General features: G+C 41.9%; 1 protein-coding gene across 1 annotated transcript in view; it reads right to left on the reverse strand.

The window, feature by feature from the left end:
- Positions 1 to 921: 921 nt before the first annotated feature.
- Positions 922 to 23,710, reverse strand: part of LOC136428226 (uncharacterized) — an 87,865-nt gene continuing 65,076 nt past the window's right edge. Inside the window, exons 10-15 of the mRNA XM_066417565.1 lie at positions 12,315 to 12,438; positions 7,147 to 7,311; positions 5,000 to 5,127; positions 4,578 to 4,709; positions 3,010 to 3,996; positions 922 to 2,275 (exon numbers count right to left, since the gene is read on the reverse strand). Of these exons, the coding sequence (XP_066273662.1) occupies positions 1,619 to 2,275; positions 3,010 to 3,996; positions 4,578 to 4,709; positions 5,000 to 5,127; positions 7,147 to 7,311; positions 12,315 to 12,438 (2,193 nt within the window). The 3' untranslated portion in view covers positions 922 to 1,618. The remainder of the gene's footprint in view (positions 2,276 to 3,009; positions 3,997 to 4,577; positions 4,710 to 4,999; positions 5,128 to 7,146; positions 7,312 to 12,314; positions 12,439 to 23,710) is intronic.

The following is a 23,710-nucleotide window of genomic DNA, read 5'->3' on the forward strand; positions in this document are numbered from 1 at the left end:
ATTTAAGAGGGCAGATTGTTCCTACATCACTTATCAATTCAGCACTGCAGCAGTGTTTACAGGTCCCCTGATTAGCCTTCAGGCCTGTCATGTTTCCCTTGATTAATCATCAGCAAACAAGTGCTACTCAGGTGAGGGGCAAGAAGGGATGGCGGCGGAGTTTATTCACTTCCACCTCTGGCATACAGGGCTACTTTAAAACTTATAACCTTCAGTGTGCTAAGACAGCCATTTGGCACCAACTTTGTATTGGTTATGGGGTTAGGCAGCAGGGAGAAGGTTAAAGTTAAGTCACGAGGTAAATGGCGGGAAGAAAATCAATAAGTCAGAGACAATGCTTTCTTGGCATAGTATGTTGATGAAAGAAACAGGTTGTTTAAAGAAGAAATTGGAATGGCCATGGGAGAACTTGCCCCTTGCGCAGCATTTCAAACAGATAGATTATTTTTACAACTAGCAGCTTTGGGAATGATCCTAACCCAGAATCGGACGAGAATGCAGGCCACATTCATGACCTATATGCCATACAGCTAGGCAACTGTATTTGGAAGAAGTCTCATTCCTCTAATCCCCCAACAATTTATTGGGTTACATGTCGCAGCATAGATCTAATTAAAAGTGGCCACTCTGTGATTTCAGCTATAGACTTCAGATTAGTTAAGGGATTACCTTGGCTTTATTGAGGTTGAGACAAATGCTGCAGCAGAGATTGATTGTTTGGAGGGTAGTGGGTACAAGTGATCCTGATTGGACCAAAGAGCAGGTACATTCGAACTGCCAACATGTGACATCAATCCAGACAAATAGCTGGCGGAACAGCTTCCCCAGATATGATTGCCACCATTCTGTATTGCCATCACACCATCAATACATCATGTACCACACTTGTTTCACACGTTCTGGTAATAATCAGGAAAATCATTACAGCTTGCTAAAACCAAATATTTATTCAGAAAAACATACATTTACACCATAACTGGCAGAAACAAAGACAAAACAAAGGATTGAATCACAGCTAACTTTACACAAACAGAAGTGAAATTGTTGTAAACATTTTCAACATTGATATGAAAAAGATATTCAATCTAGCTTCTCATCATGACTTGAAAAATACAAAATTCACACGCGACAAACAACGATCAAAGGAATCACACAGCAGCAAACATTTTGACAGCAAGAGTAATATTTGGCTATATCAAAAGATAATGATATTCTTCCACACTCATCTATATATCTTTTTGTTTCAAATATAACAATTTAATCATCATCAGATCAGGAGTATAAAAATATGCTATCTTCAATTGCTCAAATCACATGATTACACATTCGGCACATTTGTCTTTTAATACAAAACTTATGCTGGTAGTGTGTCTCTGTGCTATCTCTAGATAATCCTTTCCAAATACCAGTATTGCAACTGTATTGGATTAATTTTTTGGTCCCTTTCCAACCACTTCTATTTTGACTTGTTTTTCTCCTATTGACACACATCCCTTTATTCTGAGAAGACAGCAGTATTGCCTCAAGGCCCTGTATCATAATCAGGCCTGACTGCCCATGCAAGTGTGTGCCCTGACCTGCCTGACTCCTGCCCTGCACTACTTGAGCTCTGCCCTGCCTAGCTTGGCCCTACTTCACCTCGTTTGCCCCTTTGTGGTGGTTTGGGATCTGTTTTTGAGCCTGACAGAATGGGATCTTTGGCTCTGGACATAGCCCTCCAGGCAGTACCAGAAGAAAACACAGGCTGTTCCCAGCTGGGGCCCATTACATCGCTGACAAGTGGATTTGGACTCACACCATCAGAACTCCGGCTTGCACCAGGCCCCTCTAGAGGATACCTGGTCAAGCCTGTTACCTTGGACAAAGGCAATCCACCTGCTGGGAATGATACATCCTGGTTGTGCCTAGATCGCATGCCCTCACTGCCTCTCCTCTCTTGCACACTGGTGGGTTGGAACGGATGGGACCTGAGGTATGGCTTACGTTCAACGGGGTCCCTTTTTGGACTGGATGTTTGCTTCTCGGAGGGAGAAACGTTACTTTTCTTGAATTCTACTCTGCGACTTGCAGCATCCTGGCTCTGAGGACTTGCGGAGGAAGCAATGTTTCTAAGGATCGATGGTTTTCTCCTGGACGGAATCTGAATTTTGGGAGACATCACAGGTTTACTGGACGGCATCTCCCTCGAACTCCAAAGTGAAGCGACAGACTGTATGTCAGAAGATGTGGAGGGTCTCTTGCTTGGTGGGACAGGAACCATGGGTCGACCCCCACTCTGAAAGACAAAAAAAAAAATATCAAAAATTGAATGGACAACCTTTCTGCCAGATGATGAACTCAATATATCAATTAAAGGCCGTGCCAATTTGGAAGCAAAGTCAGGCCTCAAAAATAGCTTGGATGTCAACCATGTACATGACCTACACTAAGCAGGTCTGACAGTTGCTGTAAAAGATTAGCTTGAGAACCACTAGTCTGAGTGAAGGGATGTGACAGCCGATGTCAGAAGTTAACAGTAAGGTCAGGGGACCAGGCTAGTTAGTAAGCCTCTAGCCACCACCTGGCATCCAACAGAAGTCTGGAGTACTGCCTCCAGGCAATACACAGGCAAATGTCTTTTACTATTTATGTTATCCATCATACCGGGATCTTTCACAAAGGGATGTGCTTTCATATTGGGAGTGACGCACTCAAATCAGGTGGATGGATAGGCTGCCTCTACAATATGTTATTGTTCTGGTCTATTCAATATTTCTTGTCACCTAGCAGAATAGGAAAGAGATGAGTAAGGATACTATTCCATCATTCTGACAGCAAGAAAGAGAAGGAGAGACAATACAGCAACAATTTGTGGAGTGAATAGTTTCACGATTGCCTTATTGGGAACATCCAACACACAATTGAACAAAATTACATGGATATTTGACACAATGAACACACTTATGTCATAAAAGATAGGTTGGCTGTAACACAGTACAGTTCGTCATGTTTTAAGATTTAAACACTTACATGTCTAGATGCTTCATCCCTTGTTCTAGCCTGCCTGGACCTGGCCTGAGTCTTTGGCCTTGGTGGCGGGTGTACTACCCTCTGACTGCTTGTAGGCAGGTCGATGAACCCGAAGTTTGTCACCATGACTTTGTGCGCTTTGTCTGCATGATGTTCCTGGGTCTGTGGCCTCGACATATATCTGGTGCTGCGATTTGTTGAACCCGAAATAGAAGTTCGGGACCGTGGAAGGAACTGCGAGTTTTCTGATTGGCTGTGAGGCTTTGAAGGCATGATTGGGATTTTTCCTCCCTTGTGTAGGTTACTACTGCCATGTTCAATGCTGGGAGTTAAACTGACATTATTCTTGCTATTTGATCCAACAGGTGAAGACCCCAAGGAAGTGGTACTTGTCTCACTATCAATTCCTTCATCTACTAACATAGACATGTCCTCTGGGTGCATCTCCAAGTCTTCTAGAACTGGACGGTCTTGGAAGGCAGTGGATGGCTTAGTAGTTTGTGACAGAGGCTTGTTTCTTGCAGAAATTGAAGACTGTGTCATGGCACTTGTTGTTAGCTTTGTTGATCTGGACGGACTTTTAGTGGAAATTCTTCTTTCCTTTTCAGACGGCTCTTGCATAGGACTGTCATATCCTGTCTCTTTGGACAGGGGAAGACTTTCTGTGGACATGCTGCTTTCGGTTTTGCATAGTTCTTGCATAGTACTGTCAACCTCCTTTCTCATCTTGCCCATTTCATCATGAGAAATTATTACCTCTGAATTACATTTGGTATCATGATTGGTGGTGGTTATGGACATGGACATGTCATCATCATCTTCTTCCTCATAATCATCTTCGTACAAGTCGTTTAGTTCATTATCATCTTCATCTTCCTCATATTCATCATCATCATACACAAATCTGCCATCATTGTCTTCTGATGTCATCTGTTCCTGGGTTTCTTCCACAAAGGCTTCCATTGGCTCACTTTGTCTAAGATGTTCCTATGTGAGAAAGAAGATACCGTATTTAACATTTGAGCTGAATAAACAGATGTGTGGAAATTGTGAGGTAGTTAGGCCATGAGGCTGTCTATCAAAAAATAATAATTTCATTGTTAAGTTTCCAATTGTTGAGAGTACACAAGGACCTATTCCTTTATCAGTCAGACTAGATAAATTTAAGTGTGTTTACTGTCCATCTGATGTTGTTGTCTAATTATGATTGACAGTTGAGATTGCCTGTGGGAACAAAATTACTGACCGGGACTGTCTTAGCTGGAGTAGGGCAGGTGCAACCATTGTTTTGTTCCACAAAAGTAGTTTTAAAGGTGACAAAAAGAAAATTATTCAATTCCAAAAGTCTACCTTTCCTTGGGAGCTTGCTCTTTCTGCATTCACACAGATGGAAAACTGTAACTTAAGTCATTAAACTGTCACAATAAAAAGTCGTAACAAAGTTTAACTTGATCTAAATGAGACATAAAACAGTGTGAACACTTTCCAATGACACAGACTGGGTTGCTAACAATGACTTCAATCATGCATAAACTATGAAGGACTGTAAGAATAACAAACATGCATACTGTAGGGATAGCTTCATCTGGCTTTCTGCCCTTGGGGATTGGCTCGGGGGTGGCTGCGTAAAACTCTGCCAGGCTAATCTTGGTCCGCTCTCTCTCCAAGCCCTTCTCCATTGCTGCTTTTGACGTCACATTCTGACAACACAGAGATGAACAAATTTACTCTTGAGACCAGCTTCAGTTGCTTTACTATTACAGTAAGCTCTACTATTTCATCTTGCATATGAAAACCCTTTTAAGTATAAATATAGGCTTTCTGGTCTACTTTACCTTTTTTACCTGTTCTTACAGCTTGATACTTGGATGTTCCAAAACAAACTGTTAACTGATGCTGATAAAGTATGTGATTAAATAAAATGTATCCATGTTCTTTGAAATCTGAAATAGGTACAACTAGACCTGGGAAAGAGAACACATTGACTGACCTGGGGAGGAGAGCTGATTGTATCACATGACCAGGCTATAGAAGTGCTCCCTCCTTCAGCAACAGACTCAAGGTCTTCTGAGTCAGAGAGGTCACTAAGGTCACCGGCTTTGCTGTCTCTCTGCCAATCTTCATATTGTCGGGGGAAAGACAAAAATGGTTGCATGAATAGGCTAAATCTTGCCCATACACTGAAGCTCTAATGTGTAATGTAATTTCTTTCTGTGCCTAATAGATGTTTGAATTGATGGTACCACTGCCTCTCCACTCAGGAAGGGCAAAGGGGACAAGTGATGTGCCCTTCTCTTTCAGTCTCTCGGAAAGGCCACTGCTGTCATGCAGCAACTACAAGTTGATTTACTCAGAACTATGCATGCTCTCCCCGGAGGAATGCAGTTCCAGTGTGCTCCCTGCACTCTGAAGCGTGATCAAAAGTGCTGTGTGCATTTCAAATCAGCCAAGTGCAGGTGTGCATTCCCTCTTCCCACATTTAATAACATCTCTTGCAAGGAGAGGTGGCCATGGTGGCACCCAATCTTTCTTCTGACGTTTCTACTTCAAAGAACATGTTAATTACGAAAACACATTTCACCTTGTAAAAATTATGTGTGTCTGTAATTGACTTTGGTGCTCGACTCTGCCTTGACTCTTGACCTGCTTGCATAGGCAGGCAATAAGCTGACTGCTACCTATGTGCATTTCAGTGTGAAACTGCTTCAATATCGTCTGATTTGCTGCATGTCATTGGACTTGGTACTGCATCAAATGCAGCTAATGCCCTTCTCGAAAGTAAATTTCTGAAGCCCTATGTCTTATAACTTGTAGGCGAGAACAACTTTGGTACAATTCCTTCTATAGTCTCTGTAACTTAAATCGCGACTTCCTATTCTTTAGGTAGCCAGGAAGGGTATTGCCTGCATTAGTATATATCAGAGTGACATCAAAAGAAAAAAGACATTGTGATTTGAATAACTTTCCCTTGCCAGGGTGACTTTAAAGAGCGAGTTTGTCCCTAATGTTTTCGGTTATAATTCGACTTTTTCCAAGTGAGGCTAATGCTTCATACTCAGACGAGCATGCATGCACATCAATTACTACCATACCCTTAACTAATACAGATGATATAGTTGCCTGGTACAATGCTGGGCTAGCATGAACTTCTGACCGTATCGCTTTACAATCATGTTGATGCAATATCAAGGGTTTAGCCAAAAATTGAGCCAAATGCGCCCCTCCTTTCCCACTAATGACAATGAATTACGCAAAGTAAATGATTAAAGGTGAGATGGATTCCAAAAGCCCCCAGATCAGATGGGAAGCGAGCGCAGCGCCTCCATGCATATAGGTGGAGTCATTAGTGTAATCCGGTGCCATGGCCAATGTGATATGTACAGGAATGTTGCTTAGTAAGATTGATTACAGGAAAATGGGTTTATTTCATAAAGGCACACGGGTGAATGGGGTCGCAGGTATGAGGAATGGCTTTGGAATAACACCTGTGTGCCTCAATCTTGGCAATTCTCCACTTGCCCTCTTCTTCTTCAAGTACATAAATCAATGCTTTAAGTCACTACATGTGGACCACACCCCCTTTTCCCTCTAAAAACTGATCCTTTCATGGTGAGAACACCAACTCTTACACTTGTTCCTCTTTCTCATCAGCAACTTTAAAATTGCTGTAAGGCCACAGCAGGTAAATTTTATGGATGACATCATATGCAAACTCCAAATCTAATGTAACAAAACAAGATGGGCAAAAAAATATAAGATACCTAAATTTTCAATATAGAGACCATAAATGTTGTAACAAGTGACAAAACATGGTATCACAGCCATATTCCTGTATTTTCAGAAGTGCATAAAGTGACACTAGTGCATAAAGTGACACTGGTGTGATAGCTACACTCAAGGCTACCCACACTCAGCGTCACGACATCTGGGACATTTTGCGATAGAAGAGCAAACCAATGATATTTTTCCATTTACAGGATTTTCCTTCTTGAAATTGGGCAAAAATCATTGGGTGTGTAGATGTCATCCATAGAATGTACTTGTTCTGGCCTTGTGCCTAACTCTCCCCTCCTCTGACTCATTTCCTGGCCCAGGCAGGGGAGCTGGCAGAGTTCAAGGATGTGACAGTGGACCAACCTGGCCTCCCAGTGAGCGCAGCTGCGTGCCAAGCCCCGCACACAACCCTCCGCACACACGCTCCGCCTGTGTGAACCCTGCGTGGACTGTAGATCCTGTGGGTCGCTGCCAGGTCAGGGTGGATGATGTGACTGTTCTTTCCCCACATGTACAGTTCACCCAACTCTACAACATCCAGGGGGAAAAAAGAAATAAATAAAGTATGTTTGGGGGAGTTCCTTTACTGGAAGGAAAAGATTGAATATTTTAATTGTATACTAATATTACTACATACATAGAAATGAATGGATGATGTGACTGTTCTTTCCACACATGTTAAGTTCACCCAACTCTACAACATTCAGGGAGAAAAGAAAATAACTAGACTGTGTTTGGGGGGTTCCTTTACTGTAAGGGAAAGATTTAATTTTCAGTTGTATACTATATACATAGAAATGGACAGATGATGTGACTGACTGCTCTTTCCCCTAATGCAAAGTTCACCCAACTCTAGAACATCTAGGAAAGGAAGAAAAGAAAAAATATATATCTAGGGAGTTTATCAACTACAAGGGAAAGTTGGACTTTTTTAGTTGTATACTGTACTTGTATGGAAAAGATTTGGTGACACATATTAGTCAAAACTGCCCAAGAAGACGACTCAGGGCTTGTGTCAATGGGAAAAATCATCTAAGAGACCACCAGAAAGTGGTCACATTGGCCAGGTGGTCCCTATGTACAGGTGGGCACTTGTACAGTGTTATTATCTGTACTTGTATTCCAGTTACTTGGAGGGTATGATTATCAGCCTAACAGTCTGAATACTAGCTTACAACAGAACCTTTTATGTGGATAAAGTATTAATGACAGCTACACAAGACAGAGTACAATATTAAAAGGATTTTGTTCAGACTTGAGTGAGCCTCCATTTAACCTTATCTGAGGTAGACTTTTTTGATTGCGAAGATCAAAGTTGTTCAAATTCGTTTTTGCTTTTTCCACAAAAATCAGTGGTAGAAGCACAAAATTAGAAACATTTATGCCACAGGTTATACTTTGAAAAAAAGCAAAGACAGGCAATGGCATGGTCATAATGGTCGTAGGCCGTTGTACAATTTGGTTGTCATAGAATTTTCAAGCAGGCTGTGACAGAGCCAACAAGGATCTAAGACAAGTGTTTTTTGTGACAAGACTGAATTTTGTACGACACATGCACGACTATCTCAAGAATGTCCTCAGTTTGCAACTTCTCAACAATCGTACAATGATTGTAACCAGGCCCTAACTGTTTACAGAATTGATCTAAATCCGACTGTCCTGCTCATAGCAGAGTAAGAGAGTTTATACCCGGCAATACTGAGGCCCATTCTGCTGAAACCAGGGGCTTTAGACCATACAGGCCATCAATAGCAGGAAGTTATCTCTCCTTGGCGGATTAAGCTTGGTTAACCTGCCCCTCTGGAAGATGTATGGGGCATAATGCTGCCTTCCCATGGTAGGGTACATACTGCATGGTACATTGAGTATATGGATCTTATTCCCCGCTGTCGATGAATGTAGATCAGAATTAGCCACCTCACATCACTGGAACTCTGTTAGATCAGAGTTAATATCACTGCAAATTGTTGCTGGACAGGGTACCGTCCCTTCATAAATATTAAAGACCAAATCAATGCGGCTAAAATTGCATGCCCCCATATTACAAAAATATTAATAACCCCAGCAGAGAATTGCTTCTTAGCACAGCGATATTCATACATGAGGCTTTGGATGCGCCGAATTAATGGTAATCCTACTATAAAGGTGGAGTCAAGAGGATGCGGATGAAACTTTTATTTGTGTAGAAAGGTATAAGGCGGCGAATCCGTCCCGGGTCGGCTAATTTCAAGCCACCATGCATGTACATGAAGTCGCAGCAAGACAAATCAAGTGCAGAGCATTCAAAGGGAAGGCGGGAAATCTGTCCCACTTACAGGAGCAATAGGGCTAATAAGGAAATCTCTCTACAGAACACATTAGCAGCAGCACTGTCTTACAGACCCAGGTACTCTAACTCACCACCGCTCCGAACACACCACATGCTAATGTCATTAGTCTGTAGAGTAAATTTTAGGTGCAGTTGATTAATTCTTCCCGGGGAAATGAAATCCGCACAATTCGTGGGCGAATGAGGGGACCCTAATACACAACTGTGGATGAGATTACGGGGAGAGGGCCCGACCAAAGTCCCAATAAACCAAATGAGGAAATAGGCCCTCAGCTATCAAGGGAAATAAAACTGACATCACAGACATGTCGTGGGGTATCTCTGCCAATTGAGAACAAAGCGTTCTCTGTCCCGTGCCTGGGCAGGGATTGGCAGAGGATGAAAGGGCTTGACAAAGTCAGTCTGCAGGTCAATAAGTACAGGTTAATTTAATGCTGGAGTTTTGAACTTTGATTAGGGATGGCCTCTGTAGAGTAGAGGGACCAGTAGCCACAATGGGTATCAGAGCCTGATGTGGTTATATTGAAGATAATGAGAGTGGAGGATGGCGCAGGTTGCGACTTGTGATGTCAGATGTCATCCGTGAAGCCACATGGTGTCACTGACAGGTAGCCCAATGACATGTCAGGAGAAGATGGATGGTCCAATGACATTAGCATCACAAACTAGGCAGAGACAAATGTCCCCAGGCAACAGGGCAGAACCAAATGTCAGGAGACAAGTCACTGAATGTCACCTCTCTCATATCTAACTTGTGTGGACAAGATTGGTAGGGTATCAGATAGATGTAGCAGAGAGTTACTTTCAAGCACCAGAAACTTCTGTGGCAAATCGTATACTTTTAGGCTAGTCACTATTTTACTGATAAAACAATGATATGCTTGAGAAACGTGTCATGCTTAACAATGAGAAAGGAGAAATGTTCTTGCAAAACTGACAAATCTGCTTTCCTCTAGATGTCTTTATCATTTTAGATGCACAAACAGCTGGGATGAAAAGACAAACACCATGCAAGTCTGAAGTGCTAGCCATGGTCTATTTCTAAATCACTGATGGCAAAGAATGATGACATCATTTCCAATGATTTTATAGATGTATCATCTGGACATAAAAGTACTCCTCAACACACAAGTCTTCCCCATTGACTTCTATGGAGTCAGATTCTATTGTGATAAAGCTTAACCGTATACTCCTTACTTGCTTTATCTTACAAAGGGGATATAACCAGCGCCACTGTCTAGAGAAGGCAAGATCAACCTATAAGGTCATTTCACAAATCAAATTATACCTGACACTACCACTTAAACAATATGAGTCTGCATTTGAACAACACACTACTCCGGCATTGGGGGAAAAATTTGATTAAGTCTATTCAGCTATACTTGGATGTTCATCTTTTCCCTGTTTATGATCCCGAGCCATTATGTGGGTTTTGGTAATTTGAGCTAGGATGAAGCTGGATGGTTGTGGAAATGAAGGAAGACAGCGTAAGGTCAGACTTATTAGAGAAGACTAATGACGAGCCACCTACAGTCTTCTTGGCTGTAAGATGAGACAGTAGAGACCTTTACAACATCAGTGACACCAACTTCTCCTGTTGGAACAATCCATAATAGGAGGGGGGGTGCACCTGCACTTACATGTACACTTGTATACCAATGTATGCCTAGATTTTTTTTTACCATAGCACAATGATATTGTTGTGTCAATAGCACACTGCTTTTGGTTAACAAGGTTGTATTTGTTATATGCTAATGATATTCCTAAAGGTCACAAGTCAACATTTTGATGACCTGCTAAATAAATGAAAATGATGTACAGTTCTGTGAAACTTTGCTTCCAATGAAGGAAGCAGTTGGTTGTGTAACAGAAATCATTAAGGCCAGGAAGGGTTTGCATCAGATAATATTAATGTCTTTATCCATCCTTGAAAGTTAGAACTGATCCTCTATCTCGGCCCCTTGATGAAATTTTCAACACTTGCAAGGCCTGGAAAATGATTTTCCCAAGCTGTACAAATCCTGTAGATAACAATTGGAATCAGCAATATATCAATTACAAAAAATAATCATTTTAAGACAGAAAATGCGATAATCCCTTATGAAAGCGAAGCATGTTTGGGCCTGCTGGAAGAGGTGATAAAAACGTTGGGAAAAGGTCACATATCTTGTCCTTGATTGAGTTAATTCCATCTGTTGCCCACCACACTTGCCTCATAATGATAGACCCTTGGTAGCTGGGGCTTCTCTGTGGGCACAAGGCCAAGAGGGGAAGAAAGGTTAGTTGTCATCTGGATTATGGGATAATTAAGGTTCCATGGTCTGTGCCAAGCCCCATCTCTCCTAATGCTGCAGCATGTCAGCTGAAGTGGAAGGTGGCTGGCAGCAGGGGAGAACTGGAAAGGTCGGAGGTCAAGATGAGAGGGAGTCAGGTGGAAGGGAAACCTGTTGAAGATTTGGGCTTAGGATGATGTGGTAAAATAATACAACACCTCCCCATTGACCGAGGGAAAACAAGAATATGCAGGTGAAAGGATTAAAGCTATTTTTAAAGGATGAGTCAAAAGGAGCAATGAAAGTAATGAAATACCAGGGCTCATTCTTGGGAAATTTTTCAAGGTGATTCTTGGGAAAAGGTGCACTGGCGCACCAAACCGTAAAATGAAGGTGCACAGAAAAAAAAAATTGGTGCAGGACATAAGATAAAGTAGAATGTCAGCAAAATCTAATAACAGTTTTCAGATTTGAAAAACTGTGATGGACCAAAATTCCATACGCAGCTTTGTGTACAGTGGTACTTTTGAATAAATAACTATACACAAATATCTAGGTGCAACCTGTCGAAATTAGGTGTACAGCTCCAATTTTGTGTGTACAAAAGTGCATATGCACACAGTATTTCAAGCCCTGAATACAGACCAAGGATTGTCAAAAAAGGAAGATTCCTCATCCTGCTTAATATTACTGGTCAATCTGACTCAGTTCCCTCCCTCCAATGATTTTAGCTGACTTCTCTCCAGTACCTGTAAGAAGGGCTTGGACTGTATAAATGGAAGATGCTACCAGATTTCTGCGAGTGGCAGACAGAAATATCATTGAACTTAAAGGAACTGGCTGGGAAGTTAGGAAAAAGATGGAGTCCCTGGCGCAGGCTACTTGAAGATCGAGGAGACCTAGTCAAGTACAAGTTCAAGCTCAGGTACCTGTAAGAGCAGCACTGTAACTTTCTCCACAGGAGATCTGCACAACCGCACCGTTCAGAGCATCGTGTCGGATCCGAGTCGGCTCGCTCAGGAACAGAACATCATCCCCCTGTCCAAGCTGGCCCTACAAAAAATGACAATAGAATTAATATCCATTTGTATATTTTCATGGTGGAAAAGTAGGAGCTGACTTTTCCTTTGGAGGTAGGACATGTTTATATTGTGAATGGAATGACTTCATTCCCCACAGCAAAATAGCTTATGATAGCGATTGAACAAAACATTAGTACTGACTGAGAATGGAAATATAGAGAAACATTGAAATACAATAATGCAACATTCATATTAGGACTGGTATTGGGTTTTAACTTGCTATATCATTGTATATTATGTAACGTATCTATGTATCCAGGGACACATAAAAAACAGGTCACAGACCTGAGTGTATCTACCTGTAAAATGAATGAATGAATGTATGAATAAAGTAAATGGAAGATAGAATGAAAGGGCAAAAGAATGAACTTTCACCATGTCGGGCTGAATCTTAAAGCATCTTTGTCTTTGAAGTTCCTCTATATACTCCACGAAAAGCAGAAACTGTACTGAGGAAGTTTGAATTTCACCTTTCTGAAGTTCATCTGCAATTTCAATAGTGACAATGGTTTTACAGTGTGGTTAAGTGTTCAAGTGTGGCAGTACACACTAATGTACATAATCATCTTCCTGCCTGCATAACCTAATGTGCACATCCTAATCATGAACCCACACTACTTTCTTTAAGAAAATGATACCTATTATGTTTTCCCACTGATCCACCATGATAAGGAAGCATTACAAAGATGCCTGCATTAAGGATAGAGGCTGCTCAAGGCTGCGGCTGCTTTCCAATCTGGTTGAGAGTTGGCATATGTCAACAGATTGACACCATTACAACTTAGATGGAAACATGACATACTGTACTCCCCATCTTTTCTTGGCAATAATTCCCCTACAAGTGCACTTACTGGGAGCCATTAGAGAACGTCCATCAGGCTGAAGTAATTCAATCTATGACCAGGCATCAACATTATGAAGCCCACTTCTAACAATGACAGGATTTAATCTGATGTCTGGGTTTAAAATGCAGCAATGACTAGTAAAAGAAGTCAACACTGCTAGCTCCTGTCTATGACTAAGACATGACTAGAACTTGGATTGGAAAATATATCTTGAAGTTTAAGAAACATACATGTACATAGCTTATAGATAAACATTGTGTCTGAAGATCTTAGGTACAATCTATATGGATGGATGGATCCCATTTCTGTAGCAATTTGACACAGGGGGTTGGATAAGTTTTCCATATCACCTATACTTCCTATGGTCTGGGTTTGATACTTTTTTAAGATGCTGAAAATCTGGTTTGGGGCATTTTTGGGCTGTGGACACAGGAAAACCCAGTTTTAGCTATAATAACAAGCTCAAATCCAAGTACATGGATCGAGTCAAGGGAGTTGGTGACCTTTGTATAGAAGATGTTCCAGACATGTTGCGGTTGACTCAAGAAAGACAGAATAGACTTGAATTGGCCTTGCCAAGAGTATTGGGTTAAGGAATGGAAAGTTTATGTTTCCTCAAAGCCACTAAGTTGCCTCCCTTGTTCAATGTCAAGGGAGATGGAACATCTTCAGAGTAAGCGTTCAATGTCATTTGGGCAATAGCATTTTATGGAGCCCACTCACTTCCCTACATCTATCTTTGTCACTTTCCTTTCAGCAATCTGCCTTTAACAAGCATCCTTTCATTAGCAGTTCCCTGGTCCAAATGCATACTTTAAGACGTATTGGTAGAAGGGGGTGCACTTGATATTACCACATCGGCAATTCCCCATGAGAGTACTATTAAGGTTGTGCGGAATTAGGCACACTATCCTTTGGATGAATGGATTACAAGGGGAGCCGGGCCCTGGAGGGAATGATGACTTCACCCAGTGTCTCCAGACTGTGGTGTTGAATGTAACAATAGAAAACAGGAGCTAGTGAGTAGCTATGATGAGGGAAGACACATATATCACTATCAGAAGTTCTGAAAAAGTGTCCTGAAAGAGAAAGGGTGCAAATGATCATGAGAGCCCAATGCAAATGTTCACCTTCAATCCAACCTTTCAGTGCTAAGTTTTGAAATAAAACTTTGGTACAAAGATAGGTTCATACAAATGTAGCAGAGTGAGGCACATATGAGCAACCAAGTGCTTTGGGGCAAAAATTCCGATTACAGTCAATCCTGTACCTCTACATAAGGACCACCAGGCTAATGTGGCCGTTTTGCCCATTGACACAGCACTGTAAGAACCCTGTCTATAGTGACCACCTGTCTACATAGACCTGATTTTGACAGTCACCTGAGTGGTCTCCTTGGGCAGTTTTGACTGTACAAGTCACTTACTTTTTACTCTGATCGTTTTTAGTATTCCACATCAGAGATTTCTTAATTCCACTCACGAAAGAAACACACTTAAGAAGCCATAAAGGTGGCAGATGAAGACACCCGAGAATCCCCACCACAGCTGAACTGAACTGAACCTTTCTTCAAGGCCAGATAAATTATTGCTGCATTGTGAAAGGGCTCCTTTTGGAATATTGGACCTGGTTGGTACAAGGACCTTCCTTGTGCAGCTAAGTTGCCTCCCTTGTCTGATGCCAAGTGAAGAAGATTAACATCTTATTGGTCCCAAGAAATGGCACTGATGGCCAAGTGCCAGACTGGAGGACCTGTACCAACCATACATTTAACTCTTCTGTAAAACAAACCTGTAGTGCAAGCAGGGCTCTAGCCAGCCTGAAATTTAATCCCGTAAGCCCAAAATATTTGTATAAACCTAACATATCGAGCGCCGAAGGCGCTAAACCTCGCGGATTCACGCTTCAGATCATCTCGTGAACCGCGAGACTTGCATGTCATTGGTCGATTTTCCGTGACGCGGTGTGAACGAACGCTGTTATTGGTAGATGATACAAGTATCTGATTCTGAGGTCTCAAACTCTCAACACCAGTTTTCGCGGCGCGCGGGACGAAAGTGCGTGTAACTCGGCGTAAAACTTTAACAATGTTTACAAAAAAATACGGAAAGCATGGTAACTACCGGAGTATTTTTTGTGTGGCTATGACTGGCGGTGAACCGGGGAAAACAGCAGAAAAAACGTCAGCCCGATGCGACCGACCAGAATAGTCGGGCACTGGTAGTGGGGAGGGGGGTGCACGACGCTGATTTTTTTTCGGCCCATGAACCACTGGCAACCTCCGCGCCTCCGTTTGTCTACTATAAAGCTACCTTGGGGTTGTCACCTGTCGCCGGCGGAGATAGAAATGGCCTGAATCGACTTCGGTTCAAACTTCCGCTTCTTTTCTGGAGATCTTTGCAAAAGTTCAAGCCCTGTCTATATCTTTTCTCGTGATTTTTGTCCGTCAAGGTTTACGGATTGGTTTTGAATTTTTTCCGTAACACGCAGCAAAGTTCCGTAAATTTACGGCAAAACTGGCGCTGGCTAGAGCCCTGAGTGCAAGGCTAACGTCATTATTTTTTTCCTGTGATAAGGCTATCTTGCATATAGACACTAAACTATTGGACATACATTAAATTTAGACCAGGGCTGTCTCCAGGACCTGTCCCCCCGTCTGGGGACGGAAATTTTCTAGTTGGGATGGACAAAAATTTCATGACATGAAATTGCTGAAATTTTTCTTTTTGTTAGCTTAAAATGGCAGATCTGACAACGAAAATCAACATGGGCTCCCAAACAATGAGTGGGACGGAAAACATTAAAACAGGAGACATCCCTGATATAGGAGAGTAAATGCTAAACTATCAGACAAACGTTGAGAAGAACATTTTCCCTGAACAGAAAAGCTATAACTCCATGGATTTTCATCCAAGCACAATAATCACAGCCCATTCTCTAACCTCTGAAATCTATAACAATGGGCTTTAACCCGATACAATAACATAGACTTATCAGATATATATAAGGCAGATTAAAGACATGTGCTCCATACCTCCCCTCCTACGGCTATCTCCTTACCACTGCAGTGTATCCACCTCAGCTTGGTTGACTAGAATAAAATGATTAAGTTCCTCCTGTCTCTAAACCCCAGCAAAGCCATCACTCCTCTGTCTGCTGAGAACAATTGAGCTTCATTCTATGCAAAGAGCATCTGCTACTTGTTAATCAGACTAATTAGGGCTTTTAATTTTGCCTGATAGGGCTTTTAATTTCCCCTGAACGCTTGTAAAGCATGGCAAAGGAAAAATCCCTCATTGCTCATTTTTCATGGCTGATTGGAGAAGCCTGCATGTTCAGGATGTTGTACATCCTTTAATTGAACAGCAGCAAAAACACTTTTCTTGGCAGGGGGAGGGGGGTGCATTTGACAGAGACAGATGTACTGTCTGCACACACTTTTGGATCCAATATTCATCCAAGGAAGAACATCTTTATCTAGTGCTTCCTCTTCTCTTCCTGCTCCCTGAGGAACTTGCCAAGCCTTCTGAGAACAATTAGCATCATTTGCTGTTAATTATATCATCCCTAATTTGGGCTATCAATCAATTTCCAATTACACACTTGAAAGGACAGAACAGATAGAGAAACTGCTGCCTTGTTTCTACCCCACCAGGAAGTCACATTACGGTAAACAATGCTGCGAATAACTCCGGGATATAAAAACGTACAATGTTAACTGATTGATATGAAAGCACTATGGTTTCCGAATAATCATATCATTCATTTTTGCTAACGAGAAACACTTGTTATAACAGGAAGACAAGCGACGATGACTGGCGTGAACAGAGAAGTGGTAAAACATTTGTCAGTACTGATACTAACATGCACTAACATTCTCCCATACATATTTTCTTGGCTTTTATAGTGGTAGTGGCGGCGGCACAAGGGGGGCGCTGTTCCCCCCCCCTCAAAAATCAAGCTGAAACCCTTGCGTATCTTTTCACTTACAGAGATTTTCTTAACTTAGCTCTACTCTACCGGCACAATTTGCCTCTCAAAATTTTCTCCGACGTACCTTAGCATACTTCCGAACTGCAAGGTTTGAAAATCTTCCCGAAGGAAAATGTTGCCGCCGGCGAGAAATATGTTGGGTGGGCTCGAGTGCGTCGCACCCCAAAACTCAAGCTGAAACCCGTCTGTATGTTTTCAGAGATGACATTAACCTTAGCATACTTTATGAGCAAAATTTGCCCCTCAAAATTCAGGAAATAGCGTTTCAATGGATAAAGTATTTCAAAGTTTTCAATGTCGCGCTCTGGCGGAAAAATAATATTTTGGGAGGGCGTCGTCCCCCAATACTCAAGTATTGTCGACCTTCGGCACTTGTCATAGTGACATTTCATCTCAAATTATCTCCCCCCCCCCCTACAAAATTTAGTGCCGCCGCCTCTGACTGTAGGCAATGTTACCACCTCCTTTTTAGTATCAGATGATGAGAATATCTTCGATGGTACTGTTGTGAGATAAGATAAGGGACATTACTTAAGGCCTTTATACCAAGTGAGTAATAGCGATGATACCATGTTATCACTGTAAAATATACTGTTTACACCTAGTTTTTTATACGTGTCTACACTGTGTTCCTTGTAGGTGTGAGGGTAGAGTGATGATAGCAGATGTGGTACCATTATCATACTGGCAGTGACCTGCACCTTAAACTTGGCCTTTCTTCTGGAGTGTGCATCTTTATTATCATTGACCTTGTGACATATCTTACTTTGCCTCCAAGTTGCCTCTCTTACATGAACATCCCTCTTAACCTCACCTCAGGTGGCAAGTGCTTCATGACCCCTTCTTTAAATTGACTCTACCTAAATTTGGTTCTGATCTTCTTCTGTCAGCTGCACTACATGTGTATGCATGAGTTGGCAACAAAGAGTAACTATGTCACTGTTGCATGCAACAAAATGTTGAAGGACTAAAGCACACTGGCAGGAATAAAACTTTTCCAAGGGTGAGCAAAGTCAATGGACGTTTCCTAGATTTCCAGGAGACTTGACAGTTTTCTTTGAGTTTGAGCCATTTCACAACTCAGCCACCAAGACATATAGACCCCAACATTTTAGAATACCTTAAGACAATTTCCCATTTCTCAACCTAATGTCTGTGATAATTCTCAGACTTTTCTGCAATTTTTACATTACTCTTGGTAATGGCCTGGTGCCAGCAACAATAGAAGGGAGACATATTTCTTCTCTGTACTTTTATCTACTCCATTCCTTAAAAACCTAATCAGACCAAGGAGAAGGGGGGAGTTCTATAATAACGAGAATATACGGTTCACTGCAGTTTTATGCTCCCACTCTACAATCTTCTTTGGTGTGCCATTCTACCGGTGAGAGTGTGAAGGCCACCTGGCCATTGTGTCCTACATGTTTGTGGGTGCGTGGAACTTTTCCAATTGACCTATACATTAACCCTCCTTGCGCTACAGGCAGATTATAAAGCCTACTTCTAATCGGCCCTGACACTGGGAGATCTAAGTATTAACTACACACACTTCCAGGCTTTGGTGCATTCTTCCCATAAACAGTCATTAGAAATTCCCTGTATTTCAGATAATCTACAAGACTAGTGATAATACCAAGATTTAATTGTTATCAGTGCCAAACAGTTATACAGGCGGTATTGATATCTTCTTAATTGTATTAAGTGTCAGAGGTACTGCTGAACCATGATCCTTAAGAGAATCTTATAATAGTTGAGTTCAATTGGTTAAGAATGTTGGAAGGAAACATCTTACAGTATACTAAATGTACATGTAGTTACATAACACCTTACCCAATCAACCTGAAGAATTAGGGATATGCCAAGAGAAATTGAGTGGGGTCCATGTGTGTGTGTGTGTGTGTGTGTGTGTGTGTGTGTGTGTGTGTGTGTGTGTGTGTGTGTGTGTGTGAAACATCGGCAGAACTTTTTTCTTATCAACTCACTGTTATTTCACAGTTTTCTTCTCAATTTGAATTTCTTCTGAATTATTGTCTTTTTTCTCAATTCTTTCATTGTTCTTCGTACATTCTCCCCACTATCCTTATCCTGGCGGATCCCATATAAGCTCCAATCCTATCTAAATACACTAAAGACTGAGTGGCCGCTGAGTGACCACTGAACAAGCAAACATTTGACACAATTTCATAGATAGAAAACATATTCTTTTATGCTTTGTGTGTTTTGTTGTCTTTTCAATCATACTTTTACAACTTGCATCATTTTTCAATTATAGAATTAAGGGTTACAGAAATCCAATCATGGTCACTGTATGGTTCCTCAGCGATTGCTGTCTAGCGGAAAGGGGGCCTTACACAAGAAACCTCTTACTTACACTGAATGATGGCAATTCATTAGGACAAGGGTTCTCCCTCTCTCCAACTTTTAATTTTGCCAGCTTCCTCTCCTCCATTTTTCAGCAGGCTGGGATCAGGTGGTGAAATCCTGTCCTAGACTTAATTTAACTGCCACTATGCACAGACGCAACCATTGAGCCAGCTTTTCTTTCTTGGTCAAAAATTAAGTGCTTGATGAATGAGAGGAGCGGAAGACCACAAGACAAATTAAGAAGACTTCCTAAATCTTACATTCTAATCTAGTGTGATAAGTTTCTCCTTTCTGACTATGATCCAAAACAGCATTACGGAGATACCTTTTATCGTAAAGACTTCCTATCCAATAATCCTAAATCCTGATAGTGCATACTATGGATATCCTTTGTCTGTTTGATAAGTGAATTTGCCCTGTTGGTTGGAAATAAGAACATTTTATGAAGTGCTGTACTGTGTGGTATGATCTGACTAGTCCCTCACACCACCATGCAGTGGTATCTGTTCAGCACTTCCTGACAATCAACAAATATCTCTTCACTTGACCACAGACACCTTCATACTAGATACTGTAAGACCTCAGACCTTGTATCTCACGGAACATCACATAATGATTGACTCTATGCCCAGAAGCCATAAGGTTACCTTCATCCATTCCAACCTTTTTCTGCAATAACTTGTCATTTATAGCGATCAAGAACTGAAGATAGCTCGGGTAATGTTGAAAAGGGTACTTTCAAGGAAGTTTAAGTCTGCTCATTTGTACCTGCCGTTACCAATGCCTTGGAAGAGTCAAATTTAATTTTCGTTAAATGGCGACTTCCTGGCTTCAGTGTCTTTCACAGAGCTGAAATTTGTGGAGTGGAAAATTGAGTCAGTACGGAAGGGGACTTTCAAAGGTAACATTCAATATGTATTCATAGGGCTGTTAAATAATGGATTCCTGTGCCGACAAAGTTTTGCCGGAGCCTCCTGTGGCTGTGTGTGATTCATGGAAGCGGCGTTTGTGTGGAGTTGTGGGCTCTAACGGCTCCTACGGGTCATTATTAGTGAATGCTTCCTCCTGAGTAAGCCAGCTGAAGTTCACGTCCCTGCGATCAGTTACTTGGCAACCAACAAAGAAACAACAAGCTCGGAAATGAAGATTGATTTTTGTGCCGTTGATTGGAGTGGCACTCTAAGTCCACTTCTCCCCAGGTCCTCTGCTGCAGAGTCCTCTGTTGATCAGTCATTACAAAGGGACAAAACAAGAAGAAAATTAGGAGTGAAAGATTGATCCAAGCAGCATGTGATACGGGGAATATTTCATCACCATATAGTTAGGGCACTCATTATAGCAAAGGGACGGGTGGAGGGGATTCAAACAACTTTGCCGCTGATCTGATGGATCAGTTCATGCACCAATGGAGGTAAATCCTACTTCTGTGACTAAATTTGATGAGATCTAACAGTTTGCATGCATTCAGTCCCCTTTTTCGAGGACCTTGCAAACTCGCAACAGAACAAGAAAGCAAATCCACTTAGTCTGTACAAACTCTATGGTGAGCCACCAACTTAATCAATTACCTTTGGTAGGAGAAGGACAGTTGCCAGCATCTTTTCATACACGTTTTTGTTCCGCGTTCAAAGGCAAAATGATAATCTTATCTGAAAAATAGGCTGTGGATGCTCTCAAGTCCTAAAGGGTTATCTAAAGACTCTGAGCTGCACAAAAGAAGCCATCTTAACAAGATCTAAGACATGAAAACAATTACTTCTTATTTCCACCGTTGAAATTGGCCATGGTGGGGTCAATGTCAATGAAGCTGTCTGAGAAATATCGGAAACAAATTATGAATTCACAATCTTGATGAGCTAAACTTGAAAGACATAGATAAGATGGTCAATGCAGGTATGTATACTTATAATTAGTAATAGGAAGAGCATGCTGCTAAACTACATTACAACATTATAGCAGTACAAGCCCAAAGAACAAGAACAAAGCCCAAACACAAAGGTATTGTTTTTAGTATGTGTGTTTGTTTGTCCTGGTGTGTATTCAGTTATTTGAATATTGCAGAGTGGCAGGATGTAAGGCAGAAAATGGTGTAACTGGAAACTTGCAGGATGGGAAGGCTGGTTTGGCCGGGTCCAAAGTTGGTGCCACAAGCTTGGCCCAGGTCCAAAGTTCCACAGGAAAATGCACAGTCAGAATTAGTGAGAAATTCATAATTCACAAAATAAAAGGTGTCAAAGGGGTATGAGTTCTTCGACCTCTTGTTTCAATTTGGTTGGAGAGAGAGAGAGTATCAGTGAGCCATCAGACTCACATTTCCAGAAGCCATCTCCCATGCAGAGGCTGCAGGAGAAGAGCACATGATTGATGACATGTAAGAAATAGTTCTAAGTGTAAGTAGAAGCTAGAGCTGGGAGAGCCATTTAGTTTGTACGGGTAAGAAGCTGTCCCCTCCCTCCTGGGACCAGGAAGGTTTGGAGGGTATTCAAAATGGCCCAACCAGGTATTTGCACTACCCTTACCTAACCGTGCAAGTAAGTGCTTTCCATCCCTTGAAAGGATTTACGGTCTAACTTCAAGGCAATTCTTCTTCTTAACGGAAAACATAATAGAAACAGACTAAGACGTGACACTGCCTGGTGTCTTGGAGGAAAAGGAATGGCCTCGTATAGAACTGTATCATTATCACGAGTCTAATTCGGCAAAAATCCCCCCAGCCAGCAGCGAGAAAGGGATGGGGCAAAAGGGACAGGAGGTATTACAATTATGTGTGGCTGTGTAATGCTTAGAAAGCCTGCGAGCTAAAGGGACTTGTCAAGGTTTGGGTGCACAGACAAATTTGCCACTAGGATATCCCTGAAGGGATAAAGGAGTTAAGTTTTCTACACCCTCTGAAAGTGCGCATGTTTGTAAAGTGATATCCCTAAAAGACGAGGACGCAATCTAACTACTCTAACTAAGCTCGCAACTCCTTTTTGCTGCTGCTCCTCTCGGCAATAAAACAAGCAGCAATCCAAGTTACATGTCTTTGGGCCACTAAACTTCCAGCCAGGAGACCATTGGGCAACAAAACTTAAAACAGGTGTGCAAGAAGCAAGTTCGTCAGCCTCTCAAAGAGAAAATGTCTACAGGTGAAGTTCAGCAGAGCATCCATGCCCTACAGAGACTCCTAAGAGAAAAACTGGCAGTTGAAATTGAGGATTTTTGCATTGAGATGGCAGCTGTAGGAGATTGAACATCTTACAAATTACGCAGAAGTTTAGGACAGCCCGAGGCATCGCTCTGAGGGGGTTCAAGGTAGCAGAAGGAGGTTGTGAGATAACAGGATAACAGTGCACTTCTATGGGATGAATTGATGATAATGTACTGGAGAAGTGTACTTCAAACATGTGCAATCAATCAATTTCTATCATTTTGATGGCTTAAAAAGCTGGGAAATGGTAGGATCGAGACCTGAAAGCACCTCAGTTTCTTTTAATGCATATGTCCCGAGAACACAAATCTTAATAGTTCTATCTCAGATGTTTCTCCAGAAGTAACATTTCCACTTCTGGCAAACTGTTGTGCAAGGTATTCATCATTCCCAGCTAGTGACTGAGCAACAAGTTAATGAACTTGTCTTCTAGACAGTCAACTACCCAATCAACCAGGCAGTCAGTGGCCAACCATCCAGCTATTTGTCCTGTCAACCAATCAACCAACCAACCAACCAACCAACCAACCAACCAACCAACCAACCAACCAACCAACCAACCAACCAGCCAAGTAACTTTGCAGCGGACTATGTAGTCAGTCAGCAGGCGGGCCAGTAAACTAGTCATCCCACTACACAGCCAGTCAACCAAACGACCAGGCAGACAGCTAGTCATCCATCTGTCCATCTGTCCTGCCTACCATCCAACCGTGCAATCCTCCAGAACATGATAGATAAGAGATACTTTCCTCCAAGTGTTTTATTCAGGCCTTCATCCCAGTTGTCTCCCTGGCTGTTCCTTCATTTATCATCCTAGCAGCTACCAATCTGCGGCACTGAGCAAGCCATTT

Source organism: Branchiostoma lanceolatum, chromosome 2 (assembly GCF_035083965.1).
Source record: "Branchiostoma lanceolatum isolate klBraLanc5 chromosome 2, klBraLanc5.hap2, whole genome shotgun sequence".
Classification (NCBI taxonomy): domain Eukaryota; kingdom Metazoa; phylum Chordata; class Leptocardii; order Amphioxiformes; family Branchiostomatidae; genus Branchiostoma; species Branchiostoma lanceolatum.